The sequence below is a fragment of the Crassostrea angulata genome, chromosome 8, assembly GCF_025612915.1.
Source record: "Crassostrea angulata isolate pt1a10 chromosome 8, ASM2561291v2, whole genome shotgun sequence".
Classification (NCBI taxonomy): Eukaryota; Metazoa; Mollusca; class Bivalvia; order Ostreida; family Ostreidae; genus Magallana; species Magallana angulata.
The window spans coordinates 50,748,051-50,774,073 of record NC_069118.1 but is presented as its reverse complement, the minus strand read 5'-3'; the positions used below and the strand labels follow the sequence as shown (position 1 = coordinate 50,774,073).

Sequence of the window (26,023 nt, the reverse complement as noted above, 5' to 3'; positions counted from 1 at the left end):
TGAAATCAATATTAGTGGGCCCGGGGAAATCTAAGATTACTTCATTGACAGTTCATCCATTAATTTATGTACACGTACCCGGATAATTTAACATTATAGAAAGTAAATTCCTCAAGATGATTTATAATTGGAAATGTTTACATATTTTCTCCATTTGAAAAACCTCGAAACACCTCGCACAACTTTTCTGCGTTATAACCTGGGTGTTTCATGTCCGCTAAAAGGCAAACTCCCCAAAGACTTTCTATTTATTGGTCTTGTATTGAAACCTAAAGTGGTAGAGGGGGCGTTTCAAAACAGATAATCTGGACTTCTCTCATTATAATTATAAACGTAGTTTTAGCACAAAGATCATCGCAATATTAAGCAAGCCGTGTTGGAAGCAGACACTTGGGACAGATTAAAATATCTCATAACAAAATCATACACAATTTACCATATATCATTTATTTATTAAAAAAAAAAACAAAAAAACAACAACAACAGATAAACATCTCGTTCTGAATACAAATGGAAATACCCTTCAAGTTAATTTGTTAAAGTTTTAGTGCAAAATCATAAATGATCAGCCATTTATTCTAAAATATATGTTTGAATCGAATTGATTGTTTTCGACATAGACAGCCAACTGTTTTTTTTTTCGTTGAACTTTTACTTCTCACGTTTCCTCTGTATAGCCTGACGTCATTTCATCGGTATACGTCACATCCGTCGTGTTACAGTTTTCCTCCTTCCCCCGATGCGATACCTTTCGTCCATTGATCTACATTATACAGCACGTGTAGTTCCCGTTTTGACTTATGACTTCGATGTCAAAGCATGTAAGAATTTATAACCACTGCTGCGATTTCATTTTTTTTATCTTATTCGTCCCTGTCACCAGTGTTATTTTATTGATATGATAAACAATATTTTCTCTAACGTGATTGGATATCGTATAACCGAAAATGACAATATACGTATAATGCAAAAAACCAAAACAACCAATATCCGGAGACCTTATCAACAGTTAGAGAATCTGTTACTGCGGAATTGGGATTCAACTGCAAAACTAATCACTAAAATAAAGTAGTTCATTTTCCCTTAAAAGGAGATTAGCATTCTTGTGAAATAAAACCTACTTTATTAGCTCACCGAGCTGAAAGCTCAAGTGAGCTATTCTGATCACATTTTGTCTGTCGTCCGTCTGTCTGTCTGTCCGTCCGTCTGTCCGTCTGTCCGTCTGTCTGTAAACTTTTCACATTTTCAACATCTTCTCAAGAACCACTGGGCCAATTTCTACCAAACTTGGCACAAAGCATTCTTAGCCTAAGGGGATTTAAATTTGTGAAAATAAAGGATCACGCCCTTTTGCAAAGGGAGATAATTAGGAATTTATGAAAATTTTCGAGAAATTTTCAAAAATCTTCTTCTCATGAACCATAAGACCAGGAAAGCTGAAACTTGTGTGGAAGCATCATCTGGTAGTGTAGATTCTAATTTGTGAAAATCATGACCCCCAGGGGTAGGGTGGGGCCACAATTGGGGGTCGAAATTTTACATAGGAATATACAGAGTAAATCTTTGAAAATCTTCTTCTCAGAAACTAATCAGCTAGGAAAGCTGAAACTTGTGTGGAAGCATCCTCAGGTAGTGTAAATTCTAATTTGTGAAAATCATGATCCCCAGGGGTAGGGTGGGGCCACAATGGGGGTTCAAAGTTTAACAAAGGAATATATATGGTAAATCTTTAAAAATCTTCTTCTCAGAAACTAATCAGCCAGATGATTCTTTATAATTGTTAAGACTTTGGCCCCAGGACAATTCTTTGGCCTCACAAGAAGGTTCAGAGTTTATGTACGTTTATATCCCATATATAAACAATTGTTAAGGATCTTTTTGAGAACTGCAATACTCAACATATGATATGACTATAAAATCGTCCTGTTAGAAAAGGGACTAATGATTATAAACATAAGAATATCCAGGGGAAAATGGATTTTATTTATACAGGATCAACATGTATTATTGTACATTGTCCAGATAGTTTGTATTATGACTCCATTAAGCTGATTTTATCATACCTATTGTTCCTCAGGTGAGCGATGTGGCCCATGGGCCTCTTGTTATATTTTATTTTTTTTGTTTCTACAGCAAATTATATTCAGAAGTTCAGTTTTAACTTTTTGACTGAGGCTTGCATAAATCAATAAATCGATCGGTTTGCCTATTGCAAACGTTTGAAACATATAAATTAATACTACAGAACTCGCGTTTTTTATTTCGGTTAAGCTTTGGATAAAACTACCAAAAACAGTTGAAACTAAAATTGGAGTCTCCTGTAGGAAAAAGGAAATACCCAAATATATGTGGATCTTCATTAAAATCAAATATTTTACATTTCTTAACGATTTTAAGCTACTGGTAGGGGCTAAATTAGACATCCTTTTAATTTCCTTTCTTACTAAAAATATAAGTAAAACTGTACAAGTAAAATGAATGCAAATTGGCAGTAGAGTTAGGTATACAGTTTGAGCAAAGAAAGAAAAATATTGTACAAATATGTAAAACGATGCATCAAGAGTGACTATTCTTTGATCCCAGACGCATGCATCGATTTTTTTAAGTTTCATTCCAGATGTGTATTCTTGTATTGTAGGGAGACTTCGTATAGGGAATGTATATACCAAGGCACAATAAGAAACTACTACAATTATATGTAAAGAAAAAAAAGGAATCAAAAATAATTTGAAATTTACGTGTCTGAATTTAAAGGGAAATAGAAACATGGAAACCCCATGTAGAAGCAGAAGAGATTTGATCCAAAGCGAGGTGGAGTGAACAGCTGTTTGAAATCGAATGAACACCAACATGAACCTACAGAGTTTAAATTCGACAAAACCATAGTTCCAAATCATTAAATTAAAAACTGCATCCTTTAGACCTGTAGCCGTAGCGAAAAATACATCAATTGCCATTATTAAGATTAAACATTTCTGCATCTGCCCAAAAAGCTGTTGTTTTTTTAAAGTGACCACAAGTAAAATTGCTGCAATGAGAGGAATAGTCCATAGATATGGGTTAATATAGCGAACGCATGCCATTCCCCACTCTCCATAAAAGTCACGATATTTGTAGATTGCGTCCACCTCATATTTTGTCGACGCAAGGTTTTCCAAGAACTTTTTATACTTTTCAAAAAAAGCACCTGGACCGGTTTGATTTTGCGACATACTGGTTGTTTCTCTTGTCCCTTTCTTCTGCTAATGATGCCTTGGTTTGGTTTTAAATACCAGAAGTTGTATTCTTGTTTCCTTCAATGGTATATTATCCAAATTGATATTTCGCCATGAAACATAATGAGTAATTTTTCTCCTAAAATAAAATGTTAATTGCAAGCTTCATTAAAGTAGAAAGAACAATAGAACAACTTATATCATTTTTAAACAAAGTTTAGTATAATAAATGAACAAACGGATCATCAAATATGAATTAAGTGAGCTTCATTGCCTTCTAAATGCAAGAAGTTAAAGAGACGATGCATAGCATTTTTCTGTAATTCATATGAACTTGTAAGTATGTATCCAATTATAATTAATAAATATGCTTATTATTAAATACACCCAAATACGATGAAAAAATATTGTATAAAAACGAGTAATTTTGCAGTTGAATAATGAAAAAAGCGAAATTATTTAAAACAATACGTGTCACAATTTGTATTTTTACACGAATAAAAAAACAAATTATACTTATAACGTTTACGATGATAATTGCACATGTATAATCAAGTTTTATCTAGTAAGCAAAACAGTCTTAGAAGTGCAATCAATCATTTGTAAGTGTAAAAGCTGAAAAAAAACCCCGAATTTATATCTTACTCTTACCTGATTAGACTGCTATAGAAGACCACATGGTGCTGTAAAAAGACTTTAAATACGGTACATTTATTCACGCAAAACTTGTCACCCATTGCCTTTCCACCATATAATTCGTTGTCAAACAGGCCTCTTTATTTAAATTCATGTTGAGTTATATCTTCAAAAACTATTTTGCACGATTGCTTAAATAAATCTGATTACCTAAAAAAAATATATGTGACACTATATCTGTGTGTGAAAAAAAATTCATATTGACTCTCGCCTGTATAATACTCTTAACGAATTAATGTATTGTATTCCAGAAAATGTAAATACTATCGAAGGAGTGAAAAGAAACTATTCCTGTGATGGACAGTACTAAATATTTGTGATCCGTGAAGCACGGATCAACGTTAAAGTTATACACGCTCTATTTTGCGTTAATTTTAAAGCTGCTTGGTCCGATTTTTTTGTAATTACAGTATCAAAAATTTTTCCATACAAATCATTTATCTTAGAAAGTTATGGACTTTCTCCTATTTACACCAGCAGAATCAGTCTCCCTTCAAAGTTAGAAATATTTAAAGTAAATAAAATAATTTCTCTTTGAGCAAACGAAAAAACATACCAAAATGCATCACGGGAATGGTTAGAAAAGGAAACCGCTTGGTTTCGTCCCCCGAATGATTGGGGTTATTCAACCCGCATGCCATGCATCGTTTGTAAAGAAAGCAGACTTTGGAAATATTAGCGAACAAAACGTACACATGTTTATTTGTAATTTGTCTGATCATTTCGACCTTTATTTAAAGCGATGTCAAAGTCTAATACAACCATACCCGTCTCGTCGTGAGGGGCGAAATTTGACATGAGGCGAAATAACGCAGTACCTTTTAATGTCGTTTGTTTTGTTAGGAAAGTTTGTACGTATTTTTCTTCATTGAAATTTGGCATAATTGACGGGTAAAATTACTGCAATGTCTATTATTATCCATATACTAAGCATATCAATCATTTAAAAGCGTGCATAAAATTTGATATAAAATCGGACCAAGCAGCTTTAAATGACGGGGAAAATGCATGTGTTTGATTTCTTACAAAAGTTTCCTATATTCTAATAATAAGGATGTCCAATTCGATCACGTAATAAAGACATCAAATGTTAAAGATTAAAAAATATTTATTTTCCAGCAAAGAAAGTAATGCCTCCTTATGAATATCAATTCTATCACGCGATGAACACCTTCATTATAGTTGTAGTTTCAATAAGGAAAGGATATAATTTTTCAGTAAAGCATAAAGGATTATTCGCGGTATGGTCAAATATCTGCCACCAATTTTTAAATAGTATTGAATACAAATCAAATCTTCATTAATCTTTATACAGTGGACGCCAATCACTCTAATCTTGACTTTATTCATCATTGCTTATTTGTTGTTTAGCATCAATTTTTCAAAATAAGGCAATCTTCATGACGTCATTTCTACATCATGACGTCACTGTTGTGATAACCTTTTACACTCTTATTTTTAATATGATTTTAACTATCTTCAACCTTATTCTTACAGCTCTTTATAAAACTTTAATTTTGGGGGGGAAATGATTAATACCGCAAATAGTCATTTGTTCTATATACAAGTACGAACAAAAGAAAGCAAGAATAAAAGCGTGTGAGCATGTACATGTATATGCATTAACCCTTTCGCTGCCACGTCAAAAAAGACGTTATTACGCTTCAGTGCCAAGCATGACGTTATCAAATTCATGTTTTGACGTAACAATCTAACACAACGCGCCGTACTATTTTTTTAGCGTTGCGGGATGCAGTTTTGTGTTTAATTGATAATTTCAAGTGTTATTATCGAAAACAATGGCTTTTTATCCTTTTCTCTGTCATTTTAAATAAGATGTTACGCCATTCTCTTTCTTCTTCCTTTTTTAACCGTCGCCAAACGAAAAAGAAATGTAAAGAAAACCACGTCTTGCAGAAAATTTGAATTACTTCATTAATGATGCATGTTCCCAAGCTACAAATACGTGCAGTTTTTTAAATAATCACTTTCTTATCCTGTCAATCCTTTATAATAATCCACGCATGCATGTGCATTTTTTATCATTGAAATTGTAATTAGTTCAATAAGGTCTAACGCATATATCTAATATTTCTTTGTTTGCATATATATGAGATATAAACTTCATGATAAAAAATCTATCTTATCCTGAGAGAGAGAGAGAGAGAGAGAGAGAGAGAGAGAGAGAGAGTTTGAGTAGGTTGACTTTAAAGAATTCATAAATTGTCGGATTTTTTTGTTTTTGTTTTTTTTTTTGTTTTTTTTTTTAATGTTTTGCTAACCTTATGACATGCAATGCAAACTTAATCATGTTTTTCACACCAAAGTTTCCCTCAAATTGTGAAAAATAGAACCAAAAATCTTCAGTTGATGGGGCGGGATTATCAAATAGTTATCACGAAAGTATATTGTCTAAATAGCAGTACTAAGTTTTTCCCCCGAATGATGTGGACATTTATTTTTAAAACATGTTCATTCACTCTTGCACCGTATGGGATTAACTGACCATGTTCAAACCATATTACATCAACAGTAAACTATATGTGTAATTAAGCACAACACCAAATGTTTTAAGGCGATTTATATAACCAACGTACATTGTTTTAGCTAATTCCTAGCTAAGAATTCGATTCTATATCTCGAATCGAGCTAAGGAGATTTTTTTTAACCAACTTGGGGTCTTGTAGTTTTTTTTTAGTGATTAAATCCGCTTCACCAACTGAGTTGTCTAAAATATAATAATGATAAAATTTTATGATTAAATCATTGATATATTTTATATACTAAAAATTATACATAAACTGAAAGAATAAAAAGTATTTCCATAAAGTAAACAGGTAATAACCGTGCGTGAGAACAACCATCCATGTGAAAATGTCTTCGATGTGCGGTGTCCAATTTTAGAGACACGGTTGAAATTTAGTTTCAAGAAAGAATGTCTCTGTTGGAAATGCTCTGAAGAAGGAGACAGAAGATACGAAAAAGGTATCAATATGACTTGAAGCGCGGGGGGGGGGGGGGGGGGGGGTGCACTGAAGCCTTGATCTCGAACACGGTCAGAAGCATCACCATTATCTCCAAATAAGTTATTACATGCAGTTCTTGTTTTTCTGTCCAAAGATTCAGTTTTGCTCTTTCACATGTATGAAAACTACCGTAAAATGTCACCAGATGGATTTTTTTAATGTTGATCATCTGACTAAAAAAAATTTCTGGGATCACATCAAAGTTATTTTTTCAGTGCCCTATCCCTCCTTATTTGGCATATCGCAGTTTATATTGCAGTTCTTTAATTAATTCTGAATGAAACAAAAAAAATATATAAAGTACATGCTTCTTTTGGCGTTCTGTCAATATTTCAATTCTGAGTAAAAAAAAAAAAGACACACGGTCTCCATCAAGCGATTCATATTCTCTCGATTTCTTGCATATTATACAATACCAGAGACCGATGCTGTCTGTAGTAGCTTTTTACCCGATTTATGTTTTAATTTTTTTTTTTTTTAAAACGCATGGATATTACCGATGTGTTTTGTTTGATTTTTTCAACCTACACTAACGGCAGCATGAAAATCAAAAGTCGCGCACATTCGAATTATACTTGGCCTTCGATGGTGGACCAAAGTATTAGCTCTCGCCTTGCATGTTAAAGATGGACTTAAGACCCGTATTTTGACAGTTTTTAAGATTATCCTTTAGATATGACAATTTTTTGGGCTATGATGAGATCTTATGACAAATTTTGGTCTTAAGATAGATTTTAGTCAAAGTCAGTTCTGTTAAACGAGCCCCAGGTTTACTCTATGACAGAAAAGGAAAAAGTAAGATTGGTCTTGCTCTTGTAGGGGAGGGGCATTTCATTTGGTCCAGGTTGTACATTAGGACAGACATTATTTTCGGTTCTGACTGAAAAGTCCTGGGGATCTATTCACAAAAACCATACGCCAGCCATGGTAAAACGCAGACAATGAGTTGCCGCTGTGTGATGTAGTGACGTTATTATTATGATGTCATTTTTTACGTTGTGACGTTATCTGCAGTACTCACTAAACACATAGAACATACAATGTATATTGATACAAATTTAAAATCAATAATAAAAATCAGAACCTGAATATATTTTATATTTTTTTTTTATTTTAATGTATATTTTTTTTAAATTGCCATAGGCCCAAAAAGGCCCTGTGACACTTAACGTAGATATTCAAATAGGCCCTGTGGCACAGAAATGGTTAAATTATTCTTGCAATTTTCTACTGATATCGTCTCTTTACTTGCCTCAGATTTTTCCCGAAACACGGTTCCCGACCTGGGAAAATGAGGTATGTTAAATTCACGTCGAGATCGAGAGTCGCCATTTTTACATGTAAACAAACAGCAAATCTTCTCTTAAACATTATTTTCTGTCAAATTAAACATCAAAGTTGAAGTTACTACTTATTCACAATCTCAAATCTTGAGAATTTTGGAAGCAAATTGAAGATTTTGATGCACCACTGATGTAAACTTTGTTAACAGTACAATTGTTTTCAAATGTTTAAGCTACTGTACAGGTTTAATTGTTGAACAGATACAATTATTGCTATATTTTGTGAAAAGTATCACAGTTGTTGTCCATTTAGTCAATAATAATTTTCTGTTTTCTTTTGTCTAATGTAGTTAGTACTATTTATTTTTTTAGCTCACTTACCTTAGGTTTTTGTGCCGTGCTAGTGACAGAAGTACAGCAAGTAAATTGAAAGTTTTCCTTGACCAACTGCCATAAAATGTTTATGGACAATAGATATATTATTCTTATATTTTTTCTATTATGTATAACTTGGCTGTTTTCCTATCAAAATTTATATTTGTAACTTTTAACATACTTCTTTTTTATTCAAATGCTCAGCCCAAGAAAATCGCAATATCACATTTTGTTCCTGATAACTTCCGTCAAACGAAAGAGTTCAAATCTGAAAACGATATCAAACATTATTTTCTGTCAAATTGAACATCAAAGTTGAAGTTACTATTTATTCACTATCTCAAATCTTGAGAATTTTGGAAGCAAATTGAAGATTTTGATGCACCACTGATGTAAACTTTGTTAACAGTAAAATTGTTTTCAAATGTTTAAGCTACTGTCAAGTTTAATTGTTGAACAGATACAATGTTTATTATGTTAACTTGAGTTCCTTTTGCTACATTTTGTGTAAAGTAATACAGTTATTGTCCATTGGGCCAATAATAATTTTCTGTTTTCTCATTTTTAATGTAGTTTGTTATATGTTTTACGGTGCTACCGTTCTGGCGAGCGCAGCAAGAATTACACATACCTTGCGTCATTGTCAACTTATAGTTTATTTAGGTATCAACGAACGTCAAAGAATTTTTGAAAGAGTATTGCTCTACAATAAGTATGCCAAAGGTACTAATTTAATCATTGGCGTCGGAACCGCCCCCCCCCCCCCTCACTTCTTTTGCAAAATTAGACCTAGCCCCCCCCCCACTTTTTCTCGCAGATAATATAATTATTCCTCAAAAGGTTGAAATATGGAGAAGTTGGAGTCGTAGGCATATTAGCCCCCCCCCCCCCACCCCACAGATTAGGAATGACATGGTTTGGGGGAAAAAAATATTTTTTTTGGAACTGTAGATAACCTCCCCCCCCCCCCCCCCCCCCCCCTCGGATTTGGGTTTTCGTGATTTGGGGAATTAGTTTTTTTTTTCATTATTCCTAAGGTTTAGTCAAGCTCCCCCCCCCCCACACTTTCAATTTGCTTCCAACGCCAGTGAATTTTAATGGTTATGATAGATACAGCGCAACCCATTACCCCAAGAGAGAGAGAGAGAGAGAGAGAGAGAGAGACCGGTACCTGTTTGTAGGGGTGTAGTTTCCCACTTTTAAATTTAATGGTCTGACTATATGCAATATCTACAAAAAAAAATTTACCTGTTTATTTTTTTATTTTATTCCTTTTTATTTAGTTCAAAATGTCCTATTTCATTTCCTCCCTACTCATATACTTATCTGCCTACCGTACATGCATGCACAATTAGCTAAAAAATGGATCGATGTGACAGTAAAGTATGGCAAGAGCTAGTGTATATATATATATATATATATATAAATCTGATTTAGGCATTGAGGAGACCAGACCCTAAAATGTAGTTTAGGGAGACAATATACAAAATTTTTATATGTGCATATTTTTTTATTGCAAATAGTCATTTAGAGGTCTTCAAGATTCAAATAACTTTACATGTGTTTTAATTTTTCAATATATCTTGTCCTTAAAAAAATACAGCAAAAATGGTCTCCTTAATATTTTGTTACTCTCTCATAAGGCTTAAGGAGACCGTGCATATATTTTCATATATATTTTTTATGGCTTAAGTAGACCATTCTTTTTTCCCATAATTTTCATGATTTGCAAGTGCTCTATCATTTTTTATCGCCACGCAACATAGAACTAAGATATAATGCAAGGTCACTGTGTACATGTGCATGTATATGTAAGCTTTGTTAATATCTCACATAGTTGATGGTGTGGACTTTTAATATTCATAGATGGTCATTTAGAGGTCTGTGGAATGGCAATAATCTCACATCTGTTTTAATTTTTCATTACTATTAGCCCTTAAAAATATACTATATTGTCCCTCTAATATTTTGCTACTGTCTTATGCGGCTGTGGGATACTGATAATACATTTTTATTAATATTACTTAATTAGGGTTTAGGTAGACCATTCTTTTTTTTTAACCATAACATTCGTGATTTGCAAGCCCTTTAATTTTCACTGTCCGGTTTTTTTTCGCATGTCACGAAATTTGCGAAAATGGGGAAAATATGTAGCATTTTAAATTTGCGTCCCTACTGAAGATTATCTTCTCAATTCAATCCATTCTACATGTATCCTAATGTGTTTTAGAATTTCACATTAATAAATGAAAAAAAAAAACATTTCAAGTTCATGAACAAACTTTACTAATCATCAAAACTAATTTCAAATAGATTTCATTTATAATTTATGGACCAGGGTGTAAACATTAGTTCAATTTTGAAAGTTTAAACAATAAATCATTTCAAATTTATTAATAGAGCAATCATTTCCATTCAAAATTCAGTGTACATAACATGTCCATTATTTTGGTGAACTTGCAGTTCAATTACAACAGTTTCATTTTTTTCTGTGCAACAAAATCATGTATGTAAGGATCTGTAAATTTATGAAATCAAAATATTCATAATCTATTTTCAACCTTCATATTTCAAATTTCATGCATTTCAAGAAAATAAAGCTTTTAAAATTGATTTACTTAATATTCTTCATAATTCATATATAACAATAAAAAAAGGTGATCAAAGATCACGTATTGAATGGACCATTCATTAATAAATGTTAATGAATAACATTGATAAAAAGTACACATGTAAGAAATTGACAAAGTTTAAAAGTTACTCTGGGAGCAAAAATGACTGATCAAATGCATGGCAAAAAAAAAATTAAAGGACGAACAGGATTATGCAGCTAAAAAAAATTCAAAATTTTCAAACATAAAGACATTAGGATGTCGTCTGCAATACATATCACGTTTAGGGGCCACTTTCTTGCCTTATAAGAAACAAAGGTAATTACAGATTACAAAGCACCGAGACGAGGCATCACCTTTATAAAGCATCACCTTTATGAGACCACCTTTATCATATTACCTGAAAATCATAGTTAATGATCTTGGATATCTATGGATACTGTTTCGAAACAATATCATATTACTATATCATATGTTAAAAAATTGGATAATAATCATATGTTCATTTCATATATTAATATAAGATACACACATATAATAATAAAAATAAAATACTGTAATAAATAATGATGCAATATGATATTGTAACATATGATATGACATAGTGTCATGTTAAATACATTATTGCATTTGATCACATAAAACAATATCATAATATATAATACAATGTCATATCACATAATACATCACAATTTTGTAACACATTATATTATATTGTATACTTAAGTATGATATTGTATGATATTATATCATATTTGATACATAATATGATATTGTATCATAAGATACAATATAACTTGATTCAACATTGTATCAAATCATATGATACAATATCATGTGATACAGTAATATATTATATAATACAATATCACTTTATACAATATCGTATCATATGTTACAATATTATATATTCCAATATCAAATAATACTATTTCATGTGATAAAATAATATATTATATAAACCAATATCATTTTATACAATATCATATCATGTGATAAGATATTATATATTACAATACAATATTGTATCATATTATACCATATTAAATATGGCAATATAATATGAAACAATAGCATGTGATAAAATAGTATATAATGCATTATCATTTTATACAACATTGCATCATAATAAAAAATACTTTACATTACAATATAATGATACAATATCATATCATAATGCACAAAAATATTGATACAATGTCCTACTAACTTTTTATAATATAATATATGATATAACATTGTATCATATAAAACAATAGTGTATCAAATCTGACAATACTATATCATATGAATCATGTTATATCATTTAACATCAAACACATCTATCAATCAGGTTAGAGTGAGGTAGGATATTCTTTTTAAACATCCTTGATAATAGAGATCAGGATCTGAAACTGAAGCAACCTCTATGATTCATTTATATTATAGTTAAATTAACTATGCAAGCTATTGTCTATAAATCATGTGACCTGTTCCAAAATAACTAAACCTCATCCAGCATCCAAAACCTATGACTCAGATTCGGCATTCAAGCCTGCCAGATGCATCAGTATCATAAGACGCATCATCAATTCAAGTTTGGTTAAGTTAGGACCAGTCATTACTAAGATATATTTTTAGCATCCTTGATTATGAAGATCAGGCTCTGCATCTGAAGCTACCTTTGCAATTCATTTATATTATAGTTAAATCAACTATGCAAGTTTGAAATAGTACTATTAAAATAAATTTAATATATGACCTGTTCCAAAAAACATAACCTCATCCAGCATCCGAAACCTATGGCTAAGATTCAGCATACAAGCCTTTCAGGTGCATCAGTATCTTAAGATGCATCATCCATGCAAGTTTGGATCAGTAGTAATTTAGAAATTGCTATCAAAGGCCACCTGCACCAAAAACTTTAACCTGTTCCAAAAACCTTAACCTCCAGCATCTAAAATTCATTGCCCAGATTCAGCATCCAAGTTTTTCAAGTTCATAAAAAGGTCCAGATGCATCATCCATGCAAGTTTGGTGAAGATAGGACAAGAAATAACTAAGATAAAGGACCTGCAACAAAAACTTTTACCAGGTCCGGACGCCAACGCCAGCAGTATAGCATAAGTTCCCCCGAACTTCGTCTCGGTGAGCTAAAAATAAATTATCATACATGCCCTACGTCTTGTTGTTACATTACAGTTACATTATATGTAAAATGATGAGATTCATGTTTGCTTTTTCATTGATTTCATTTCATTTAATTTTTTAAATCTCCTAAGTCTTGTTGTTTTTCTCTCGTTGAAGATTTTAGATCTAATCTTCAAAAATTTGGTCCTCTCATCAAGCCGTTCCAATGAATACATTTCATGTTTTTCCAAAAACTCCTGGATTTCTCTTTTACCTTGAAAAGATTTTAAAAATAATATGAACAATCAGAATTATTATATTGTTACATATTCATGTAAAAAGGATAATACCTATGTATAGATTCAAGGCATACCATACTCTGTATGGTTTTTGCTTCCACTACTTCTTGCTGAATATTTTGATTTTCATAAATACATTCATGCTCGAACTACATTCATCCACTTATATGTCAAGACTATCTGTTTTGAAATGCCCCCTCTACCGCTGTAGGCTTCAATACACAACCCAAAATAGAAAGCCTATAGGGATTTTGCATTGCATCGGCCATGAAATAGCCTGGATGACATAATTGAAAAATTGTATGAGGTATTTCAAGTGGGTTCCGAATGGTGAAAAGATGTAAACATTTCACATTATAAATCTCCATGAGAAATTTGTTTCTATTCCTGTAACGGTCACCTGAGTAGCATATAACCCATACACAAACTTGTCGAGGAGTCTCATATATGCATTTAATTAATTAGGTTTTATTCTGGAGTAGAAAAATTATAAATTAGTAATGATGGCCACCTCCCTGCCTGAAATCTTTCAAAAAGAACTGTGAAACCTACAATTTTGGCAAAAAACTTAAAAGATCGGGTCTACAAAATCATGAATTCAGTTTCCTTTCAGGTGTGTGGGAGTAAAAAGGATAATTTTTTTAACATTATATGCAATAACACCTATACATCCATTTTGGCCCTGCCCTAGAGTTAAAACCCATACTCCAGGGGACATGAAAATTAAAATTTCAGTAGAGGACTTCCTGGTAAACATAATTATAGGTCAGTTTTTTATACAGATGTGTGAGAATAGAGAAGAAAATGTTATAACATTATATGCATTAACACTATATTGCCTCCCCCCTCATGTCCTGAACCCCTGACCCAGGGGCCATGAATTTTACAATTTAGGTAGATGAGTTAGTGGACATCGTAACCATGTACATGTATTCAGTTTTTTGCCCACATGTGTGGGAGTAGAGAAGAAGATTTTTTAAGATTTAAAACATTTTACTATATGGCCATATTGGCCCCACCCTAGAGCCTGAACCCCTGACCCGGGAATCATAAATTTCACAATTTTGGTAGAGGGCTTCATGGACTTTATAACCAGATATATATATATATATTTATATGGGAGTAGAAAAGAAGATTTTCTAAGATTTAATACATTTTTACTATATGGCCATATTGGCCCCACCCTAGAGCCTGAACCACTGACCCAGGGGCCATGAATTTTACAATTTATGTAGAGGGCTTCATGGACATTATAACTATGCAACCAGTTTTTTCCTAACATGTGTGGGAATAGAGAAGAATATTTTTTAAAATTTGGCTCTTTTTTTGCAAATTTGGCCCCACATGTGGCGCCCCGGGGGTAGTAGAGCCATGAATTTTACAATTTAGATTCCTCTCACCATAGAGATGCCTCACATCAAAAATGGTAATAATCAGCCCTGTAGTTTTTAAGAAGAAGTTAAAAATGTAAAATTGTTAAGGCACGATGCACGATAACGGACGAAAACGGATTGCAATAAACTCAGGTGACCTAAAAATTGCTAATTCATCAAATTGTGGATAGATAGACCAAGCAACAAAGATATATCACCTGAGCTGCTTTTAGTCTTCTTGGCTGCAACTGGGCTTGCAAGAACTTTAGTTCCATTATCATCTTCGATCTCAAAGAAGCACTCTGTAATAACAATATCATGAATATCTTACTTTGCAAATACTAAGGACAGGCATGCATAAAACGTAATGAAAAGAGAAAACATTATGAATGGGTTTTAATTATTAAACGATGCAAATCAATGTACCATTGTCATCTTAAAGAAAGAAAGAAAGAAAATTATTGAGAAAAGTTTTTATCATTTCAATAATATGACTTCTATTACCCCCCCCCCCCCCCCACCACCACTTCCACCACTACCACACACAGATTCACACAAATAAAAAAAAGACTGATCACCTTGTGGGGTAACATCCGATGCATTTGCATTTCCACTCTCGCAGGGTTTGGACATCAAATCTTCTTCAGTCACATGTGATTCAGGTGCTGTACTTGGACCTTTAGGATTGTGCACATGTAACTCCGACACTCACCCTTTTAGATAAAATTTCAAAAATGTACACAAATACAAAAATTATTTAATGAAGAAAAAAGAAATAGAAATACATACACAGTGATTTACCACACTAAAGCACTGCCCATATGCAAATGTGGGGGTATTTTACCCAGTTTTAAGCTTAAGTGTAAATTTTCCCTTACATGTAAATAATCCCTTTTACAGTATTGAAAGTGGTACTCAGCAAATGTTATTAAACACTTTACATTTTCATTACTATCTGAACATTTCTTGAAAGTCAAATGGAATTGTGCACTACAGCCTCTGTCACAAGTCACAAGGAAATAACTCCATCTATACATTGTCATTCAAAAGCCAGAAGCCTAACACCTAGCTGCAATAATGTAGCCCTCTCCTGTTTTTTTTTTTGTTTTTTTTTTTGGGGGGGGGGGAGTAAACATCAGTTATAAAAAATCGGAGAGGGCTACATTGTTGCAGCTACATATGTTATCAAACAAGAAAAACATCCACAAAATAGATTGAAACAAACCTATCAACTTGACTTCTTTCATCACAGGAACTGAGAGAGGGAAAACAATGGTATGGAACTGCAAAAGATCAAAGAATCGTTATTGCATAAATAAAGTTTAAAACAAGAAATCTTTTAAAGAAACAGTTGCCCCTTTTGTGGCTTTATCAATCTTAAAATGATTACTTTCTTTCACAAGTCAAAATTAATTATTCTTACTAGACTTTGACCCGTGCGTGCACGGGTTGACATTGCATATGATATCGGACATTCACTACATCGACGCACCGTATTGTTTACAATTACAGAACCAAGCTTTGGGCCTACAATAATGCTATTAATTTCACTACACTCTGCTTAGTTATAATAATCTGACAGGAATGCCTCCCATATACCCGTAATGTAGCAGAAAATTGCAGAATCGCTCCGAATCGATTTTTGAGAAAAATAATGAAGTTGTATTGAAAATAACAGTCAAATTATTCATAACAAACCATTCTGAGGCTGTAAATACTTTTCATCTAAATATTTAATTCATATTATTGAAGGAATCAACACTTTTTTGCTCGCTTCAAAATTACACACCATGTTGATATTCGGATCTCTTGGGATTTTACTCTAACACAGTGTATTTATATTTAGGAATATTATTACATATAGGAGAATTTATTACATCCATTACATTCCACTCATATCATGGAAATCAAATGCATTATCACAGCATTAGGGAGACCAGACAAACATGTTAATTGTTATACATAATAACGTTGCAACTTTGATTCTAATTCATTTACTTTGTTCAAAATGCTCACTGTTTTCTCTGAGGTTCAAGATGTCCTGTTTTTCCATTGCGTTGCGGCTAGCTCTCAATAAATCTGTGTTGGACTCTGTATAAAAGTACTAATATATTGTATTGTAAATACAAGCTTCAACATTTACTTTTTAAATCATTGCAAATTTTATTCCTTATGACTAATTAAAATAAATATTACAAATATATTACCGGTACATCCATTACATTCCACTCATATCATGGAAATCAAATACATTATCCCAGCATTAAGGAGACCAAGCCCCAGGATCACATAATAACATTGCAACATTTAGTTTAATTCATTTACCTTGTTCAAAATACTCAGTGTTTTCTCTGTGGGTCAAGATGTCCCGTTTTCCCATTGTGTTGCGGCTAGATCTCAATGAATTTGGGGTGGACTCTGTAAAAAGTACCAATATATTGTATTGCAATTTCAAGTCTCTAAGTTTACTTCTCTATATCATTGCTAAGTTTATTCCTAATGATTAATAAAAATAAATATAACAAATATATTACATCCATTACATTCCACTAATATCATGGAAATCTAATGCATTATCACAGCATTAGGGAGACCGGACAAACAATTTTATTATACTTTCATGTTAAATGTTAAATACTGAAATCTGATTGGTTTAGACGCAGTTGGTAATCCGTTCTATTACCCTCAGCGTTAACAACACACTTGGCAATTGGTAACACAACGAACTGTTACATGCGCTTAAATTATGAGCGTACGGTTTGTCGTAGAATTTACTTCATTTCTAAATAAAAGCAGTAAAATTTTCTTTAGAAATAAGACATTCAGTAAAATAAAATGAATAGTGCCTGTTTGGGAGGGTATCTATTGAAATTGACACCCCTCGAAAACCATTGTCAACCTCCGCTCACTGCTTTACCTTAGGGTCAAGCTGTCCTGTTTTTCCATTGTGTTGCAGCTAGATCTCAATGAAACTGGGGTGGGCTCTGTAAAAAAGTACCAATATATTGTATCATAAATACATGCTTCTAAGTTTACTTCTTTATCTCTTTGCAAAACTTATTCCTAATGACTTATACATGTACTTATAAGTATAACAAATATATTACATCCATTACATTCCACTCATATCATGGAAATCAAATGCATTATCACAGCATTAGGGAGACCAAGCCCCAAGATCACGAGCAATCTTAGACTTGAGTAGTAAATTGTACACTGCCAGTGGCGTAGCTACCATGTATGCTTATATGCCTGAGCATGCACATCATTTGGGGGAAAAATCAGTAAAAAAATAAATAAAGAAAAAAAAAATATAAAAAAAGAATTCAAGTATTAAGGTCCATACTTAGTTATTCCATCAGCCCGTTTCCGTCACTCGGTCCTACTTTATCCGAAATCAATGCTAAACAAAGACGTATTAAGCACCAAATATAGCCACACAATATGGTCTTAAAGTACCATATTAAAGAAACAGTACACAATGCATGTACCTAAAAAGGCAACTATTTATTTTGCAGTTGAACTTAGTTTTACACATTTTAAATTTCCCCGATAGAATATCACAGCTTTATTGAGATATTCATTACCATAAACTATGTCAAAATGAACTTAAGAATAAAAGCTTTGAGTGGGTCAAAGGCAAATGTCAAAAAAAAATTCTTCTTTTAACTTTTAATAAGTTTTGTGATTTTATTTTATGCCTAAACTATAGCCAAAACAATTTTAACTGCCTAAAAATAGGCTTAAATAGTAAGCATTCCTTTCAATTTCTGCTTTAATTTTTGGTGTTAAAAATCGTCAGAATCCATGAGCTTCCAGGGGCTTTCGCCCCCTGGGCTTTGTCCTGGACCCACTGGGGGCCTCATGGTGGCCCCCACACCCCCTGCCATTTTAAGCATGCACTTCGTTTCAGGTCTAGCTACCCAACTGACTGTATTATTGTTTCTTGCTTAAAAACATAATAACATTGCAACATTGAATTTAATTCATTTACCTGCTTCAAAATGCTCACTGTTTTCTCTGAGGGTCAAGATGCCCTGTTTTTCCATTGTGTTGCGGCTAGCTCTCAATGAATTTGGGGTGGACTCTGTAAAAATACCAATATATTGTATTGTAAATACAAGCTTCTACGTTTACTTTTTTAAATCATTGCAAATTTTATTCCTAATGATTAAACAAAATAAATATAACTGTTACAAATATATTACATCCAGTACATTCCACTCATATCATGTAAATCTAATGCATTATCACAGCATTAGGGAGACCAGATCAACATGTAGATTGTTATACACAACTACATTTCAAAGTATATCTAGTTAATATAAATGGATTTACTTAAGTCTGAATTAAAATGACTGGGCTCTCAGCCTCTTGTTCTTTCAGGTATTTTTTGCAAAGTGAAAATGGACTGCAGATGCAAAATTATTCTTTAAATAATAACATTACCCAAAACCTTCTTATTTTCATCTGATTCAGAATCAGAACTTGGCGAGTAGTTTGATACACTAAATGGGTCAGAATCCACATCAGAGGGAACTGAAAGAAATTAAAACAATATAGAAAATTTTCTTTCATAAACATTCATCAATTATTAGTTTACCACATTTGGTAATTGATGTTTCTTTTTTATAAATCTGACAACAGACCACTGACTAAATCAAACTTTTCAGCCATGGTACAAAAACAAGACTGTACCAATATTCAGTGAAAAATGAATTCCAATTCAGATTGATGCTTAAATTAACTAACCTACCAAATCTGATAATTCTATGTAAATGTATATTTTTCAAGAAGTACATTCTTTAAACAATTTGCAAAATATACATATTTACTACAAAAACAGATTTTGTAATTTATCTAACAAAAAACAATTTTGTTCTGCAAAGGAGACCCTCCACATTAGTGACAGATTCACAATGCACACTGACTTATATTAATAGCTTTTTGTTGGCATGGATGTTAGCGCGAGTGGGTCATGATGTGGGAAGAAGTTGGGGTGACTGGAGAAAACCCACGTGTCCAAGCAGGCGACCAATGTACCCTATCATATACAACAACTGTCGATCATGGGGATTAAACTTGGGTCGCAGTGGTGATAAGCAGGTGCATTGTCCACTGCACAACTGGACACCTCTTTCAAGCTTTTAATTTAATAGTGCTTGATAATGAAAACAAAATAAATCTATTCAGGTCAGCACAAGAACCGTATATAATGTTAAAATTGAAAGAAAATCAAACAACTATAAACAAAATAAAGTGAAATAAAACCTAACAAAACCATTACCAAAATCAAAAGGATCACAGCCTTTTCTGAAATCAATCAAAACTAGTACCGGTAAAAACATGTACATGAACAGGGGCTAGTGTTGTCACGATGATTGAATTTCAATCAACATGATCAGTTGAAAAGGTTGTCGATTTATCATAATCGATTTTAGATTTTATAATCAATTATACTCAGTCTGGGTTTATTACATTAATATTATACCTATCATTTTGTTTTCTAATCTGTATTGAATGAAATGAAAACTGTTGTGAGCTGGGGGTTTTCTTCAATCTCAAAAGATGTGTAACATTCTACCTAATAAAAATACAGCAAAAGTCTTATAAGCTTTTAAAAGGAAGTGAAAATAGCACTTATATATTTTAGATTATACATAGCATAAAATTTAGTGCCCCATATTATTGAATTTAATATAATTTGTTACCGATTCGATTATTGACCGATCATCAGATGGCAAGAGACAACCAATTCTGCTGATTAATTGATCACGATTTTTAACCTATTTAACAACACTAACAGAAGTTTTAGGCTTGTTTTTCAATAAAAACATATAAATTATCTATTCTGATACTTTTTAAATTTTTGAGAAAAACCTATTTTTTAGATTAGTTTAAAACAAATCAATGTACGAAAAAATGCAAAAACAAAACCAAAGCCAGATAACAAGATATCCAAAGCCTGATTGTAAATCACTAAACTCTCTCTTAATAATTATTTTTTGTGTATAATTAATCCAACCATTTTCCTACCTTGCTGCGCCACCGCAAGCTTTTCCCATCACAACCATAGTCATATACATGAAGTATCTCTTCCCCAACCACAATGTCTCTCTTAGCAAACAATCATAGGTATTCCCTTCCATTAAACACTCTGAGTTTATGGTGGAGTTTGCATCGTCCTTGCCATCATTTACAAACTGGCAGATACATGTATGGTTGTTCACTCCTGACAGCATCAATACTACAGTGTACATAAAAAGAAATCAAACCTTAAATAAGAAGCATATACCGGTAATTACTGGTATTTTTGCTTGACTTAATTAGAATTGTTTATAGTTATTTCTAGAAACATTACTGCCATACATAAATGTTAAAATATTACATTTAGCTGCAGGTCTGTATCTCCTGGTCTGAAAAAAAAATTTGGATAAACGTTGCTTCAATTCTTTTTTTTACATCAGGAGCTACATACCTCCAGCTTCATGTAAATATGTATAAATCGTATTACCAAAGTTCTTTTCCATTATATTTATAGATAAATATTTTGTTTTCTGTGCTTGTCTTCAATCTCTCCTCCCCATCCTGTCCTTTTAACTCTTTTCCCCTTAGAGGTTTCTATCCTTTAACCCTTAATGACGCGTTTTGACGACCCTGGCCATATCCTTAATGACGACTTTTGACGCACCCTATATACAGCTCTTAATTAGACCCTTCAACACCTGTTGTTTATTATAAACATTGACTGGTATACACCTGGCCATGTATACGGATGGTTGTTCACTCATTCTAAATAAAGATATCACGTGATTTACCTGTGTATGGTGGCGTGATGCATTACTACAATAAACAAAGATGGCGGACTACGATGCGGACATCGCACATGTTTTCACTTTTTGTTTATAATCAAGTTTAGAGGTAGAATTTTCTAGATTTATTGGTAGTGAGATTGAATAATGAAAGCCAGATGTCAAATTCATGCAAAATTTTGTGGAAAAATCTGTGTAGTTACAGAAAACGGAACACAAGGTGTGCATTACCTGCAACCCCTAAATACACGAATATACCGGTAAATTTGAATTTTTTCAAAAAGTTAACACACTTATTTTGTTAACATGTTAGATTTATCAAATCCTCTTACACCATTTATTGGAAAAATCGTAAATATAAGTCTGAAAATGATAGACATGAATTGAAAAGTCAACCACAGGTGCATTTAATTATTTACTATCAAAAAACGAATTCCGTGATGACAATGGAATCTTTCTATAAAAATTATTAAATAATTGTTTGTAATACACACAGTTTGAAATATATTTATCAAGTATCTGTAGTGAAATTATTCTTTATAAAGCTTCAATGTAGAACACTCAGTTTTATTTTCATATACCTGTTAGCACCTGTATTGTTTTATTAGTGACTTAAATAAAAAAAATTTCAATGAATATTGAAAATTTAATTCATTACAAATCCATTGATATATAATTTTCTATGTTTTTGATTTGCTAAGACCTGTAATAAGTCTATTCAAAAACACACACCAGCTGTTTTCAGTTCATCTGAAAACACTCTAAGGGTAGCCCAGGGTAGAGTGTTAAGGATATGGCCTATGCGTCAAAAGGTGGCATTAAGGGGTAAAGAGTTAATGTTTCTCCTGCAGGAGAAAATCTCCACTGACATGACTGGTTGTGCTAATAACTCCAAAACCTACATTAAAACCACAAGCACCTGTGTGAAAGCATTGTTTATATGCAAAGAAAACTTTTGGATTCATAAACATCTACATTAAGCCCCATTCACAATTGGCGTACGAGCACTTTACAACTCTTTGCGATCGGAATGTTTTAGATTCGCACGAGCTCTCTCATATATTGCATGAGGTCTCGCATTTGTTGCATGCGTTTTAGTGCTTGCATCAAGTCTCCTTAAAAATTGTGGACATGCACACTATTCAGACGCGACTGAATGCGATCCAAAACATCGCAGTGCAATGCACGAACAATATATAGTACGAACATTTTACAACATTTTGTATACTCGCAAGAGTGCAGGTGCATGATTTTTAAAGGTCATCAGATGAATCGCTGCTGTAGAGAGAGAGAGAGAGAGAGAGAGAGAGAGAGAGAGAGAGAGAGAGAGTTGAATGTGATAATAGTCTACCATATATCATATGTGCATGTTCTAGTGAGAACATACATTAAATTGGTAAACAACAAAATATTTACAACCATCGACCATTTCTAATGCTATCATGTATGAAACATGTCATGTTATTCTAATAAATCAACAATTACAGGGGGAAGAGCGCCCCGGGTGCGCATAAACATTAAAATTAATACAAGTATCAAAAAGTAGTTTTAAAAGTGTTGCTACATTGGTAATGCTTCTGGATTGAATGTTCTTGAGAGCACATTGTGCACAACGCTGTGTAATCAAGACATACATGTTTTGCCTGGTCAACAGATCACACTCAGCCCAACGGGAATCTGTAGACACATTGTTTACATTATTATTAATCATCAAAAGCCAAAAATTTTACAAACCTGATAATATCCGAAAAGCCAAACGAGAGTGATACTATGATGTCACATTTGTAAATGTGGGGTGAGCATCCCGGTTGTAAACATGGAGGCCTGACTATCTTACCTAAGTCAATTCGTACATAGAATAGTCGGCTATCTTTCCACTATACAACTGATCTTAATTTGCTTTTAATTCATTTAGGTAACAAGGGGTACATGTACATATATCTACATTACGTACATAATTAATTTAAAACAATATTACTGGTACATATAACTGTAATATAGAAAATTCTTCATGTCGATCTATTTACATAAAGCGACATTCTTCGGTTAACTTTTCTGTCCATTTTCAATAAACTATAGCTATATAATTACAGGGATTTTTCAGCCTTTTTTTATTTTGAAAATGCCAATTTTTTTGGAATTGGGAAAATTGTATCGACAATTTCATGCAGTTGGGAGAAATTATATGTTGCATACATCATGATTTCTGAATTTATTATCATAATGGAAAATCAAAGAGCTAGACTTTAATTGAATAGAATCTAATTAACTTCACAATATAGATATATGTATAATATTCCTATATTTAGTTATTAGAACAAGTTTTTTTCCCTGAAATAAACACCTTCAACACTGGTCATAAAAGTATTACATTATTAAGAATTTATCAACATCCCCTTTTAAATTGAGAATGTATTTTTCTGTTTGAAATATTTCATAACATTTACCTTTTACTTTTATATCAGTCTAGTGTGTTGAAAAAAAAAAACATGTACCATTTACAGTACTGTACTGTATACCACAAAATAACGATGTTTTAGAAAAACAGAGGAAAATCGGATTAAAAGTTGGCGATGTTTACAGCGTGTTTGGAAACTTTTATGACTGCAGTTTTGCTAAATGGGTTTAATCATTTGTTAATACTGAACATTTATGGACATTCTGGTTATTTTACGAAGTATTTTTTGATAAGAAATAAACAAAAGAACTATTTACCAGTTGGGGAAAAATACTGCTATACTAATTGGGATCATAATTTGGACAGCTGATGAAGTGAACTTATTTCCAATTGGGAATGGGGACGACTTTTGCTCTGGAGAAGGTACTGATAAATCCTTGAATTACATATTACATCAAAAGTACAGTGGAAATGAAAATCATGCTTTTATTGTTAACTTCGTTTCGAATGTCCTCGAAGATTAATCAACATTTGGTGTAAAATAGTCAAGTTGCACACATTATCGCCCTATTTTATTTGAATATTTTAAAAAAATACTTCATAAAAACATTACTTTGTTCAATTGTAGTAGGATTATCAAAAGTACTTACCATAAAATGGCTTTGATTCCTAAAAGGCAACACGCTGGCGTTAAAAGGTCCATTGTTTTAACCCGAGACGTTCCGAGAGTACTCGGAACAAATGGCGGAGAGCACTTGCCAAATGTTCAAACATGGTCAAGAAATTAACGACTTTTTTTCTAGTTAGGCTTTATACATAAAAAGTGAAAAAGTATTTTGAAAACAAGTTCATTTAGAATAATTAAAGGCTAAACAAATTATATATGTTAGATTTTTTGCAATATTGCAAGTTTTCGTTGGTCTCCTAAATGCAGAAAAATAGTCATTGCTAATTATACGATGGAGGCAGATTGAATTCCTTTTTACGAAAAAATATAGACAAAAGGCAACTATTGGATGTCAAATAATAGACACATTGATGCATTTTAGGCAAAGACACACCGTTCATTCATTTAAAGATAAGCCAATTACATTTTAGACAAGGTCAAAATAATACGGAGACCAAAATATGTCTCCCTAATCTACTGGTCTCCCTAATAAAGATAAAATAATACAATCGGTCTACCAAATGCATAAGTCAGGTATATATATATATATATATATATATATATATATATATATATATATATATATATATATATATATATATATATATATATATATTAATATATATATATATATTAAAAAAAAGATTAAAAACAAATTATATGTCAATGAGGCAGGTATCGCAGTCTATACTGAAATAGCCAGTACACTCATTACAGATGTTTGATCCACCTCTAAATTTATCGCGGGAAATATAGCACGAGTGCACTGTGACGTCATCCATGACTTTGTTCGTCTTTGTTTACGTTTCTCGACTCAATACGAAGGAATAGAAGCATGTAACAAATCTTTTTGAGTCTCGCCAAAGTGTCTTCGAACTTTAAGTCACCGTAAGTTACGAGTTAAAAGTCGGCCATTTTTGGCAAAGCACCACGGGTGAAAACATTAGAGAGCATTATGGGACGTAGACAAAAAATTTGTTTGATGAACTCTATAGGTTTACCTCGTTCTTTTTCCCGCGCAAACTGGTTCTTAGAGCTCGCTTCGCTCGCCATTACTTTTTTTTTTTACAATACTTTCCTTTAGTTTCTATGTCGTGCTACATTGTAGTGACAGAAATTCTGTTCTATTACAAGTCAATTAAAAGTTTTCCTTCCAAC

The 26,023-nt window shown here is 32.5% G+C and overlaps 1 protein-coding gene and 1 pseudogene across 1 annotated transcript; both read right to left on the bottom strand.

Annotated features, from left to right (window-relative positions):
* Nucleotides 1–2,105: 2,105 nt before the first annotated feature.
* Nucleotides 2,106–3,942, bottom strand: LOC128161071 (uncharacterized). The gene is made up of 2 exons (XM_052824320.1): nucleotides 3,867–3,942; nucleotides 2,106–3,354 (listed from the first exon to the last, which is right to left on the bottom strand). Exon 2 carries the CDS (start codon nucleotides 3,210–3,212, stop codon nucleotides 2,106–2,108), a length of 1,107 nt encoding a protein of 368 aa, XP_052680280.1. The 5' UTR covers nucleotides 3,213–3,354; nucleotides 3,867–3,942.
* An 11,262-nt stretch (nucleotides 3,943–15,204) lies between these two features.
* Nucleotides 15,205–25,418, bottom strand: LOC128160037 (uncharacterized; annotated as a pseudogene).
* Between the last annotated feature and the right edge of the window lie 605 nt (nucleotides 25,419–26,023).

Coding starts and splice junctions, on each gene's coding strand:
- LOC128161071 (XM_052824320.1), bottom strand. CDS start 3,212: ATGTCGCAAAATCAAACCGGTCCAGGTGCTTTTTTTGAAAAGTATAAA.